The 14,382-nt window shown below is 34.9% G+C and overlaps 1 protein-coding gene across 2 annotated transcripts; it reads right to left on the bottom strand.

Annotated features, from left to right (window-relative positions):
- Positions 1-321: 321 nt before the first annotated feature.
- Positions 322-11,598, bottom strand: LOC136231220 (protein ENHANCED DOWNY MILDEW 2-like). Of its 2 annotated transcripts, XM_066020534.1 has the most exons (19): positions 11,437-11,598; positions 10,551-10,978; positions 10,374-10,470; positions 8,871-8,921; positions 8,642-8,739; positions 8,193-8,292; positions 7,981-8,079; positions 6,689-6,936; positions 6,517-6,609; positions 5,980-6,423; positions 5,729-5,873; positions 5,507-5,608; positions 4,420-4,512; positions 3,878-3,919; positions 1,317-1,427; positions 1,150-1,221; positions 959-1,077; positions 822-882; positions 322-746 (listed from the first exon to the last, which is right to left on the bottom strand). In XM_066020534.1, the coding sequence occupies exons 2-19, from the start codon at positions 10,958-10,960 to the stop codon at positions 591-593; spliced, it is 2,541 nt and encodes an 846-aa protein (XP_065876606.1). In that variant the 5' UTR covers positions 10,961-10,978; positions 11,437-11,598; the 3' UTR covers positions 322-590. The 2 variants fall into 2 exon arrangements, with proteins under 2 accessions (XP_065876606.1, XP_065876607.1); XM_066020535.1 differs by lacking the exon at positions 8,871-8,921.
- Positions 11,599-14,382: the final 2,784 nt, after the last annotated feature.

Here is a 14,382-nt window from a genome sequence, read left to right on the forward strand (position 1 = left end):
CAGAACGAATTGTTATGCAATTGGTGCTGAATAAGGAACAAAAATATCCGTGTTTTATAATAGTATCTGAAATTGACTCAATTTATTAACGTTAGGGGTAAAATTGCTCTTCACTTCCAACGTTAGGGGCAAAATCGCACCATTTTAGACGTTAAGGGTAAAATTGCTCCCAACCTAAAACGTTAGGGGTATTTTTGCATCTTAACCCAAAAAAAACAGCATAATTTGAAATACTTCATAAATTGGATAACTACAAGCATTGTTTTTATACTTTTACCTTTATTTATTTTTAAGGGGGTGTGAAATGTTAGACCTAAAATATAAACAAAACTGCTTTTATAATCCCATTTGTAAAAACGATTTCGCCGGAACCAGTGACGTGCATACAAGTTCGGAGAATGTATCAAATTTGAAATAAAGTTGTGGTGGCATGGAGGGCACTAACTATTTCCTTGAAGTATTATCTATAATATATATACATACAACTGATCGATAACTTAACATAAGTTTTGTTAAAAGCCGAAGAAATTAACTAGTAAGTAGCAAGCAAATTCATTTTAATTAATCTTCTCCAACAAAACATCACACATTCACCAATAATTAGGTAAGTGGCTGCATGCTTGTGCTATTGCTTCGTATTTTGTAGCCCAATCAACATGGCTCCAAAGGTACAGCGGAGGTGGGCTTACATTCCAATCGTCTAGCTTCTTGTCATTCACGTCCACTGATCCAGGAAGATAAAATGCCTGCAAAATAACATTATTTTTAAATTTCACAGCTTCTTCCTTCTTAACAAGTAAATACCCTACCCTTGTACCTACCTTGCCTGAAAGTAATGTTTCATCCTTCCATATTAACTGATATGGAGCCTTTGCGCTTAGCCTGATAAGCAATCAAAAATATCAAAAATATCCTCTTTTAAAGGAAACCTACAAACAAACAGATTACAAATGCTTGCCTTTCAGTTTGTCTTGGAACTATCAGAATAATTAGCTTCGGCTTAAACTCCAGAGCCTTCTTAATGAATTGATTAGCAAGAGATGCATTTGTCCCGAACGGAGGATTCAGCCCAATTATCTAGTAAACACGTAATGTATAAATTAAAATATCCTATCACTTATGCTCATCAACCAAACCAAATGCTCTTACCAGTTGTGAACCGTCAGGCAGTTCATCTAATCCAACACTCATCCAATCTCTTCTCTCAAAACAAAAATCCTTCTGCAAAAAGTCCCAAGTTGCACAACAGATTCAAAGCATGTCTCCTCAAATGCATGCTGTTCCTGTTATACCATTATAAGAGAGGAGCTGCGTACCTTCGCTTGTATTATGTCATAGTTCTTGAATGAACATGACTTCCCAGTTTTTTCAAGCTTTTCTTTCAGCAGACAACTGAAATCATTAGAACCACAGCAGAAGTCTACTACCTGTTAATTCAGTTAACAAACAAGCAACAAAATTCAGAAATAAATCAAACTTAAAAAAAAAAATACATGGAAGGTAGGTATCAAATAGTTCTTGTTACTTTCTTCAAAGAGTGAGAAGCCAAAAACAAAAGAAAGAGAACCATATTTCTAAGATTTTCTGCTTCAAGTTATTATGTCATAATACAACATAAAAGGTAACTCTGCCTATGTTTTTGGGCCATGGCTGGTCCAACCACATCCGAATTCAGATGTGGTGTTAAATGAGCAAGGATTTAGCAATCTTGTGGATGGGCATGGGTAAAGAAGTTAGGTCCAAGAGGAAGAAACGGTTAGAAGTAGAACTGAAGGTAAAGCTATCCTTTTGGACACCCTAGCACATGATTTTATCATTACAAGCATATGCTTTAAAATGAATTGGGGGGAACTCTAGCCATATACACTTCCTCTCGACAAGGGGGACAGTGTCATCTATAGGGATTGTGTTAGGAAACTACTGTAGCTAGTCTATATTAGAATAAACTGTTTATTTTTAATTAGGACAGGAAGCCTTATTTCAGATTTGTTAATTATTTGGAAAGTACGGGAGTTTCCTAACAGATTGCTTAGTTGCACCAGGATATTGATAGTTGTTTTGGATGTGGGGTATAAATAAATCAAGAAAGAGAAGACTCGAGGGTGGAACTCAAAGAGAGACTTACGAGTGTTGTACACTCCAAAACAAGCGCTCCTTTTTTTTCATATGGAGGCTAATTTTAGCCGTGTAGGAGTCAGATTTATGGAATTGGGGAAAAAAATTTGAAGTCCAGGCAAACTTTGTTGCCCTCCAGCACCCTATCGTTTTTGTGTGTTGAATGCTAAAAAATTAAAAAGTATATATTTAATGTTTTATAAATCCAACACTAATTTCTTAATAATTATAAAACTTTTATCATTTTATTTTTAATTATCAATTTCTTATTATTTTCATAAAGTAAAATTTAATTTAAAAATAAGTTTTTTTTAGTCTCCAAAGTTTAAAATTTGATTTAGGAAGAAAATAGTTCAAAAGGTTAAGAAGATAAAAAGAAGAGAAAGTAATTAATTATAATAACATAATTATTTAGAAAAAAAAATTCAAATGGATAAAATCTTAAAATATTGAAATTATACTACAAAAACACCAACATAAACTAAAGTCACAGGGCTATCAAGTACCAAACCGATACAAGGGTGGAGCCAGCGGCTGGAGCCCCCTGAGCCCGCCGCTGCTTCTAGGATACTTCGGGGACACAGGCTATTGAGTTAATTAAGTAGAATATAAGGGTTCTTCTAATAATTTTTAAAAAAAAGATGGGTTGATATATAAAAAACAAGAAATCTAAATCTAAATCTAAAGAGAAATCCAAAGAAAAGAATATGAAGTATTAAATGTTTCTTTTTGATGAATTAATGAATTATGAATGTTATTTATGATCCATATATCTCTACCTCTATATATATATATATATATACATAAAAAGTAAGCATAGCATATATAAATTTGATGTGTCCCTGCTGTACCCATTTCTCATATTTTTTTAAATGTCCTTTCCGCACCCATACAAGTATCCGTGTCTGTGCTTCCTAGATAATCAGGATAGAGGGAAAGATGTCAACAATAGGATTAACTATCAAAGTAAAAGGTAGAGAGTGTTGTATGATAAACCTAAAAGCAAACTTTGATAGACCAACAAGGTTTTGGTTGGAGTGATTAGGAGCTCCTTTCCTTAAAGCAATATCTCAGGTTCGAATTTTGTGTAAACCTAAATGCAAATTTTGATAGACTAACAAGTTGTTGGTTGGAGTGATGAGGAGCTCCTTCAGTCAAGCAAGGTCTCAGGTTCCAATTTTGTGTATGGCGAAAACCGTTGTTGTGAGAGCTTTGCTCCTCTTTGAGGGTCCTTCCCGGGTCAAATCCAGTTTCAACCGGATGGTTAAATATAAAAAAAGAAGGAATGTTTGATATAGAATAACTAACTAGTTATGCTATATGGAAATGAGTGTTTGGCTAGGACGAAGATTGTCAGTAAGTGTGGTAGAGATGAGAATTTCGAGATGGGTGATTGAACACATAAGGATGGATTTTATCATAAATGATTGAATCCAAAAAGAGCTGGTTCGGGCACCTATTGAGGACCATCCATGTGCAAGAGTGAGCAAATAGATCTATGATTGAGGACTATGCATGTGCAAGAGTGAGCGAATAGATCTATGATCAAACAGGGGAAAGACCTAGATCCACTTGCATAACGACTACAATAAAAATTGTAAGTGCTAGACCTTTCATTGGATGGGACCTTAACAAGCATGATTGAAAGAGAATAATGTACATTGTCAGCACCAACTAATTACGATTAAAACTTAGTCGTTTTTGTTATTGTGAAGCACAAAAGGGAAATAGTTAGACATAAGGTAAATAAGTACAAACTTACCGTATCACCATCTTGCACATAACATTGGAGCCTATCAATAATCTGGACGACAAATTCTGGATATTAGTGTAACCCAATAATGCTCAAATTAACAATGATACTATGTTCATTTAACTAAAAGAAAAATTAAGATAACTAAAAAGCAATTTTGTCATGGTTTAGCACAACCACTGATGAAAATTTTAATTGAGCAGCAATAATGTCATTTTGTTAATATACAGACACGAAAATCTCAGATAGTAATTGTCCAAGTCTAGAACATGCTTTTGACCTTCTAACCCTGTGCAATCCTACGTTGATATTTCACAGATCACTAAGTTAAAGTACATACTAAGAATGATAGTTACAGGGTAAAAATGTGAAGAATAGAGATTAAATAATCATAAAGTGAAGATTGCAATTAATTCTTTCATAAAAGTAAATGGTTAACAAAATGATGAAAAAGGACATGTCTGATGACTCAAAGTTGAATGCTTCGATGAAGCAATGCAAGCTCTACCAACGAATATCAACAAACTACGTTAGAACATAAATATTTTTACCTGCTTGAGCTTCTCCACTTGTGTAAAATGGCGACCATAAGATGTATAACGTGATCCATAAAAGAAGGGTGCAAGTCGGACTTTAAGCATTTTCTGCAAATACAAGCTCAATCAGATGCTATGAGAAAACCATCCTTTTACATTGTTATCACTTATCACATGCTAACCACATACATAAAAAGATAGATGATTCACGGAGTCAACTAGGCATTGTTTGGAACAAATCATTTGAAAGAAAAAATTCAACTGACATCCTACATGATTTACAATTCTCTCAATTTAGCTTGTTATCAAAATATATTTTTTTTTAAAGTTAGTATTGATATAATTGAATTCGTTCATTACATTTCTTTCCAAGCAAAAAAGTTTAATGAAAAATAGAATTGAATTGAATTCTTTTAAAATCTATCAAAGTAAAAGTTCTCCGGAAAATGTCAACATTGCCATTACTAAATGAAATCTCATGATCATTCTATTCGAATTTTAAGCTGGAATTGACAACAAGCAAATTATGATTTTGGACCTGACAGAGTAATGTCAGTTCATAGCATTCCAGGAGACGATGAAACACATTCAAACATGTATGAAATTGATTTTCTCCTCATTTATAGCTAAGCTAGGTATGTATATATTTTCATATGGCATCAAGCAAAAAATTCGAAGTAATAATTAACACATAGCAAGATATAAAAATTCTATTACCATGAAGCATTTCTTAATTGCATTATTGTCCTTCCTCATTAACATCATTTATTGAGGTAGTGGCCATTAACAATGCAATTCCTATGTTGCACGGACACTGACACGAAAACAGACATGGACACAGGAATCGTTATTTCTAAAATAGACTTCAAACACAAACGGACACGAAACGGAAGCAGAATGCGGAAAGCTACTAATGAGAAGTGTCCATGCAACATAGTGTAATTCTTCTCCAGCGACAAAATGTTATCTTATTAACAGAAGTATTGCACCAAACAGAAAACATCTCAATTACACCATAATAAGAAACATAGCAAGTGAGAATGCAGCATATCACAGCCATGACCACAAATCTGACAGAAGATTCGAGATAAGTTGCTTAAACCTTCCATCTGCAAATCTGTTTGAGGATTTCAGGAGGACAAAGAGCTTTTGCCTCCTCAATGCTACAGCCTTCTTCTAGTTTCTGCATGGCAGTACGGACAGCCTGCAAGAAAATGATGAGGTTACAGGTTCAAATTGTTTAGAATATAGTCATTACAAAACTAAAGACTGAGATTTCAAAAGAAAACAACATTGGCATTTAGATGTGTTCAACATAATATACCTGGACGGAGCCCTCCACCTTTCCCAGTGTCATCGACTTTTCATTCACACTTTTGGAGCGGTATAAATATGAATCTGGTAGATGCCTTTCCTTGTATTCTTCTACATCAAATTTGGATTCGACATCTTTCATAAGGTTCAGAATTCTACATACGACCAGTGGAATTTCACATATTCATAAAGGAATTTATTGGTAAATACATCTCAATAAGAAGCATCATACTAGAAATGCTCAGGAATGTGAAAGCATACTTTTTTTCCATTTCAGGGTCAGATGAAGGCGATGAAATTGTTTTCTTTTCCATTATTTGCTTATCTGGAATACCATTCTTGACTTTCCTGCTCGCAATACTCCGCTGTATAGAATTGTTACTAGAAACAAACTTGCTTGTCTCTGCTAAGTTTGACCAACCCCAAACCGATCCATCCTTCTCCAATGGCTTTGAAGCAGAGACATCTCCATTTGATTTTTTGAGGAGTTTAAAACCCTCTGTTGAGTATCTTTTTGCATTTTCAAAAGAATTACCAATAGTAACACCATCATTACAGGGGTCTTCATTAAGTTTTGGTTTCTTCAAAGCAGTTCTTCCAATATCAAGACATACAGATAAATTAGTTCTCTTTGTCACTTCAGTGCCTGGAAATATTACATTGTCCCTAAGAGGAGTCTTTAGATGCCTATCAATCTTATGTTCCCTGATTAAGATAATTACACCACATTTCATAAGCATGTAATGTAGCACACATAATCGGCATGAATAAGCTTTAAATTTTCAAAATGACTCTTACATGCAGTATATCAAAATCCTTTTTTTTGGCAACAAATTTTCCCAAGCCCTAGCTAAATTAGTTTCGGTGCTTGCGCAGGAAAAGACAATGCTCCTGAGAAAAGATAACAGCATATGTTGTTCATAAGTTTTAGAAATACCATACAAGGAATGAATAACATACGATGTTATACCTTGGTAAACATTTCCTATGATATACTTTAGGACAGCGTCTACAGATTGCAAATTGTAACTCATGTACTTCAGCGCCTTCGCGCTGGTTACAACTAAAACATTTATGAGCAGGACACACAAAAGACTCCCCTGCAATGATTTTATCTGCTAATTCGTTTGCTTGATTTTGGTTACCAGCATGAAGCAGTCTTGAAACGCATTCCGGGTGATAAAAGTGACCACAAGTGGCCGAAGCACAAGGAAAGACCTTGAAGACCCCCCAAAAAAAGTTAAAAGTTAATAATTATCATAATATCGTAAATTTACCAACAGATGCCATAAAAATATTTGCAATAACAACAAATTTGCTTATATCAAACAGAAACGCCAGCAAATAGCATCTTTCTCAAATACGCTAAAGGAATGATAATGACAGAGGATTTCAAGCAGGAAATTGCCAGAATAACCTAGTCAAGCGAATTGTAATTATGAATACAAAAGTGGGAACGGAAGTTAGTCCATGACGTACAAAGGTCATCCAAAACAATCCCTTATTATCATCATGCTGACCTTTATTAATAGACAAAAAAAATTCATGTAAAAATAAATTCAGAGAGGCATCCTAAGAGTTATTAAAGAGAGCAAATTGGTACCATCTCTGTTTGACAAGACAAAAACTAAATGGACAAGTGGGAAATGGATCTCTTTTACCATTTATTTAATATTCATCTTATGCAATTCAAAATAGTGTTTATTGTAATAGTCTACTAGCATCATTGTTTTCATAATTTTTATTATCCCCTTTTTTGATGGATTATAAATCAAGATATCATCAATGAAATATTGTTATATAACTCATTTGAAGGATTGAGTTCAATTTTTTACAGGAATTTCAATTCTAAATTTATTTACCACAAGTTTAAGTGAGAACTCCAGAAATAGTTCAATACATCTAGGCATTCGAACACAAATGTTCATTGGCCTTAAAAGCATGGACAAGTACAAGCTTTCTTCTGCATTGCCATTAGTAATGAGGTCCTAGAATTTAAATATTAACTTTTGATTGTTTGGTCTGTTGCTGTCAGAATTCCAACTCTAGATTTTTTTTGTATCAAAGAGACTCAAACTCCAAGTCGAAAGAATATAAGAGAACCAACTCAATCTAAAAGTGAAGTTTTGGGTTAGAGCTCAAAGAATGTAATATATATCTAATAAACTGGTTTTCAAAATCAAGGCCAAACAAAAGAAAACTATTTGTTATCCTGGAAAGTATTCTGTAAAAAATATTTTTTGCAGGAGACCATTCTGATACCTCTTGACTGGAAGATCTAGCAGAAGATCCCAAATGGCCACAAGCATAGCATTGATGTTTCGAAGCAAGACAATTCTCACACTGAAAAACTCGAATATTCTGTATAGGAACACAAATTATTGGATAAATATATAGTGCTTCAAGAAAGTAAGGTGCAGGATAACACAATAGAATGAGGGGAAAAATCATTAATCTTAATTGAAGGTCCTTACTTCATATTCACCCTTATTTCTAAAACCAAGGGATGCGCATTTCGAGTCCACCCCATCACTAACCATTGGATGAAATGATCTCAAGCACCTTCCATTACACCTGTGTCAAGTAAAAGAAATTATAAAGCATACTCAAATATAAATATTCTAGGACATAACAACAACAATATTTCATGCTTTAGGTACAGATATGCAAAACAAAAGTAGTTTGTTGCCAATTGATGTAGATATCAGGATTAAAGTGAAAAGTGCACATTTAATTTTTCATCAATTATGCTAAAAATGTTATTAATAATGACAGGGTAGGTTACACATTAAACCAAAAAGAATGGAACACGATGTAAACCAAGAAAGATTCAACTTTATGGACAAAAAGGTGCGAAAAGTAAACTTATGAAAGTGGCAAAGAAAGGTTGATAAAATATTTTGAATTCAAAGCATAGTCATACCACAAAAGATCGCCCCCGTCGTCACAAATGGCACAAACACTATCAAAGATATCGTCTTCTTCTTCACCACTACTGTCATCACTTTTTGTCTGATGATCCTAAACCAAACCAGGAAAATTGATTGGAACTCTCAAAAGAAAAAGAAAAAAGGAAGGATCAAGAGAAATAAGTTCTTGAATGGGAGGGGAAGGGCACAGCTTAAGCAAGAGACTTATCTGCAGGCACCAACCTCGTGAGAAGTTATGCCATTCAGACACTTCTCAACAAATTTACGAAAAGGCTGTCCAAAAAATAATAGCCAACATTAGATTGCATATGTATCCAAACAGGAAATTAATAATCTTACTTCCAACAAGGGATGATATCTCCATGCAATATAATGTGCCAAACTCAATATCAAAAATTAACTTAATAGTGTTGAGAAGCCAATTAAATTGGCAAGGGAAGGCTTGCCCCCAATACACCCTTGTGGTGGGACCCCTCCCCGGACCCTCGCTCAGCGGGGACGCGTAATGCGACCGGGCCGCCCTTTTTTTTTTTTTTTTAGTGTTGAGAAGCCAAATTTGACATGACAGTATGGATAATGAAGTTTATACACAATGACAATGCACAGGTGAATATTATTCAACATATATTTTGTTGTATTGTAGACCAAGATGAAGTTCGTAATATGTAGCCCTCTCTAGGACAGTATGTAAAAAAAGACTTTTTTTTTTCAAAGATCTAGTTTTTAATACCTCAAAAATATTTTGCATTTTTCCAGAATTTCATTTTGTTAATATGTTCATGTACAACTTTTATTATTAATAAAGAAAATGACAAATTCAAATATCAGTTTCAAGAGTGATGACTGCATAATCCAATATGTCTTATCACAGTCACGTGTTTTACTCAATACCTGCCAAATTATTTGGCAAACGTGTCATGAGTGTGTATAAAATTTAAGGTATGGTTTCTTTCTTCTAATCAGGGACATCGTTTGTCCAAATTTCAATATTCTATTCATGTAAAATAACAGAAAATGGAAATCAGGCTGGAACAAAAGTGAAGGGTTGTGGCTTGTTGCATCATTAGGAGCGTATAATCCTCAACATACTACAATAAACTAGTATCAGGTTAACATTATGTAGTTTAATCCTGTCAATTGAAGGACTTAATTAATAACAAACAACTATTTCAACATTATGACTTAACAAGAGATGTAAAATAAGCTGAAGCACTCATAGTTCTAAGAGGTTGACGTATCGGATACTCCGAGGATACAGATACGTACGGGATGTGCGGGGATATGGCAACAAGTAGCCCTTTTTTTCTTTTAATTATGGGGTAGGCGGGGATACTTTTAGAGTTAATTAGATAAAATTTAGTGTTTTCTTAAATAACTTTACAAAAGTAGGGGTTAATATAAAAAAAAAAAATTAATATATAAATCCCTAATGTAAATAATTAATCAAACAAGCCAGCACCCACCCTTTTATTTGCATAAACAAGAAAAAACTAAAAGCTAATCACTATTAATTGTTTGTAGATGAAGATCATGAAAACGTCTTACAATAGTCTTTAGACTTGGTAGCTTAAATAGTTTGAAGTATTAAATGTTCTTTTTATGAATTAATGACTTATTAGTTATATATATGGCGTATCCCCATCGTACCCATATCTCATATTTTTCAAAAATGTTGTTTGCCGTAACTGTATCGGTTCTTCATAGAAAATAAGTAGGACTAATCACCTTAGATGCTTTTATGGCTTTGTCCCTTCTTGCTGCTTCCTCAATTAATGGCTTGTGATCCAACAGATTATTCAGAAAATTTGGAATATCATATGAGCTGCAAAAAAGGAGAGCAAATCTAAAAAGTAAGCAAAATTATAAATAGCTGAATGGGTCAATGAGACAGAGATACAGGACCTAAAGCTTTTAAGCAAGTGAGCCCACACAGTTGGCTCAGATGCATCCGGATTCCTTTTAATAAAATGAAGCCACCGGACTGTTATCAAAACTTTTAAGAAAATATGCTCCGAAGACTTTCTTGGTTTCTGAAGCATAATCCATTTGTTTCTCTTAGAGAGGACATATATTTCTGGTAGCGCATACGAAAGTTCAAACTTCCAAGCTATGACAGGCACGTAGAGTGTTTGAAGTCCAGATTCGCAAGTTCCCCGCAGAACTAATTCTCTTTCTGTCCTAAGAAATCCCTCATTTTGGTCCCACACTAGTGGCAAAATCGAAAACGAGACTGGTTCCTCTCTATCATCATGGAAATAATAATTTACGGCAGCAACTATCGAAATCTCACCCTCTTCATCAGATGATTCCATTGAGTATCTAAGCAAAAACTATCAAATTGAGAAAAAAAAAATCAGGCTCGGCAGATAAAAATAAATTCAACAAAATAATGAAAGAGAAAAAAAAAACACAAATCACATCATACAAAAATTTCAATCAATTTTTGGTTGTGAAATTATGAACACTTAAAGTAGTGATGGCACCATTTAGCAAAGCCCAGAGACTAAAAATAAAAGGAAACGGGAAAAGAGGTTAAAGTTTCAAAAGCAATGGGAGACTCAGTAGCAAGTTCTTTACGCTAAAATCTGTTTGGATGAGAGCATGAGAAAAATAATGCAGGATCACAGACCTAGTTAGTAATCATATTTTTGTTTCAATAAACTAAATGCGACTGATTAAACTAGTGTAACTGTTCCTCTAGACTACGCTCTAGTTTTCTACATTTTTCCAGGCTCTCCGCAAAGAAGAAATTTCCTGAAAGAAGAAGCAGAAGTCGGAGATAGCATACCAGAGATCAAAAGAGTGATGAAGCCAAAACCGTAGAAAAAAATGATAATGCCGTAGTTTGGCTACTCTGGTTATTCACTGTATGGAAGTTTTTCCTGAGCGCGTGATAGAGATAGAAAGGCACTATTTCCATATCTATGCAAAGGAAAGGGAGGGGTTCATCAAAAAAAAAAAAAAAAGGAAAGGGAGGGAAACAGGATGGTGGGGGGAGATCTGGTGCGGGAAATACCATAAGTTATGGTGGGCTGTTGTCCTTTGATTACGGGGAAGATTGAAGATCGAATACGTGGACGGTTGTAGGATTGGCGTGGGAAAAGCAAAAGGTGCGACTGTTGCACTATTTGTATTCAGTATACAAATTAGGCACATCTATTCTTTTGGCAGCCTTATACCGTTCTCATACACGTAAACAGCTCTTTTTCTTCATTTGTTTAGGGTGATGTTAAAGATAGCATCCATTTCTCACTCCTAACTCCGTAAAAGGACAAAAATACCTTTAGAACTTTTGAAGTGAGAAATGGAGGCTTTTTTCCTTTCCCGGCATGCGGGTGTGAGGTAATCACGCCTCACCGTGTGGTGAGGTGTGAGGCTATCACACCTCACCACAAGGTGGGGCGTGAGGCTATCACGCCCCACCTTATGGTGAGACATGATAGTCTCACGCCCGCGTTGCTGGGTGGGGAAAACAAATTATGAAAATCGAAAATAAGAAAAATAAGAAATAAAAATTAACTCGGATTAACCTTTTAGAAATAAAAATTAATAAAATAAATTAATAAACATAACATAGTACATATAATCTCAAAAGTGTTAAATTGTGAGGCTATATAATAAGTTCTAGTAGCTAAAAACAGATATCAGTTCGTCCGGCGCCACGCGTCCATAAACTCATCCATCTCGCTCCTAATAAGTGGAGCCTCCTCATCATTTCAGTCGGCAGCCGATCGCTGAGTGATACGCCACAACCAGCTAACCCACTGCAAATAAATAAATATTAAAAAACAAACACATGTAAACTAATAATAAATATTAGGGTTAAGGTGCAAAAATACCCCTAACGTTTTGGGTCAGGAGCAATTTTACCCCTAACGTCTAAAATGGTGCAATTTTCCCCCTAATGTTGGAAGTCAGGAGCAATTTTACCCCTAACGTTGATAAATTGGGTCAATTTGAGAAATAATTCATCAAACTGTCTTCTCGGTCATGAATCTTGTCATCTACACTTCACACATGGGTTATTTTATCAGTAACAAATCACAAACATATATTGGGATGTGAAAAAAATATTAAAAATATAGTGTCTTTTGTACGAATTAGACAAAAAAAATCAAAAAATTCACCGAATTTATAAATATTAATCTCCAAATTTATTATTAAATTACAAAAAATATTATATCATTTTTTTTAGAACAAATTGATATGCAATTGGTGCAAAATAAAGAAAAAAAATGACTGTATTTTATAATAGTGTCTGAAATTGATCCAATTTATCAACGTTAGGGGTAAAATTGCTCTTGGCTTCCAACATTAGGGGTAAAATTGTATCATTTTAGACGTTAGGGATAAAATTGCTCTTGACCCAAAACGTTAATGGTGTTTTTGCACCTTAACCCTAAATATTAATAAACTTACATATTCGATGTTGGAGCGAGCAAGCTGGACTGGTCCATCCTGTGGGGTATGAAGGAGATGAGGATGTGAATATGGCATGTACCAGTCCATGTATGTAGCATCACAGACAGTGGGATCGTATCCAACTGGCCGGCACCTCCTCCGATCAATGCCCCGAGCCGATGGAAATCTCCGCCAGGTATCATCAACTGTGACAGATGAATGCGTGAGCCTGTACGATAAAGACTTCCATGGCCATATTGCTCTATCAGGTCTAATACACTCAACCGGGATAGGCTGAGTATATCCGACCTGACATAATACTCGATCTGGCATATACGGCTCAACAATGTCTCTACACCGTATCCAACCAGCGTAGGACACTCAGAGTTGATCATCATCGACCGCAGGACACTTTGAGTAAATTATTCTTATCTCAGGTGCCGCACCACGTAACCACACCCCCAAATTCTGACATGCTAATGATCTGTTGTAGCATGTCAGATAAGATCGAAGCTCCCCTCCCAACATCCGTGAGGCAACATGTCCTAGAAAACTAGGAATCACGGAACCATCAATGGGAACACCATCCACCGGCCTAGAAACAATCCAGTTGTGGTCCTCACTAGCTTTGGGATGTTTGCTGGTCCCCAAAATTTTAAATAATACTAAAATTAAAAATACTGTACTAAAAATTTAAATATTACTAAAATTATAAATACTATACTAAAATTAAAAATAATATACTAAAAATTTAAAAATACTATACTAAAGTTAAAAATACTATACTAAAAATTTAAAAATACTAAAATTAAAAATACTATACTAAAAATTTAAAAATACTAAAATTACAAATACTATACTAACATTATAAATACTGTACTAAAAATTTAAATAATAATATACTAAAATTAAAAATACTATACTAGAAATTTAAATAATATTATACTAAAATTAAAAGTACTTGTACTCGCAAAGCGACCACCTATGCGATATCTACCCTAGGTCGGCTGCTCATCGCCACCCCCACCCTCACCCTCACCTCCAGATGTTGGTCGTCGTTGTACCTCGGCTACCTTCTGGAAATACTCATCCATAATATCAAGATCAGGATCTCTGTCATCAGAATAATTTGTCTCCGCCTCCGCTCCCCGAATCTCGAGCTGATCCAATACAGCCTGCTCAATCGAACCCATCCGCACCTGCTGCGTCGCATCCCCTCTTTGTCTACGACCTGATACATCAATACCACACAGTCTCGTATGACGTGGTGTATCCTTCTCCTCGTCCATATCTAGACGACGAGCTGATGACGATATAGATTTCCCGGCGACAG

This window comes from Euphorbia lathyris, chromosome 5 (assembly GCF_963576675.1).
Source record: "Euphorbia lathyris chromosome 5, ddEupLath1.1, whole genome shotgun sequence".
Taxonomy (NCBI): Eukaryota; Viridiplantae; Streptophyta; class Magnoliopsida; order Malpighiales; family Euphorbiaceae; genus Euphorbia; species Euphorbia lathyris.

Excerpts from the sequence above, each read along its gene's own strand:
- LOC136231220 (XM_066020534.1), bottom strand. The coding sequence starts at position 10,960 with ATGGAATCATCTGATGAAGAGGGTGAGATTTCGATAGTTGCTGCCGTA. Across the intron at positions 6,610-6,688 it reads CATAGGAAATGTTTACCAAG|GAGCATTGTCTTTTCCTGCG; the intron begins GTATAACATCGT and ends ATCTTTTCTCAG. Across the intron at positions 5,609-5,728 it reads AGGTGGAGGGCTCCGTCCAG|GCTGTCCGTACTGCCATGCA; the intron begins GTATATTATGTT and ends ATTTTCTTGCAG.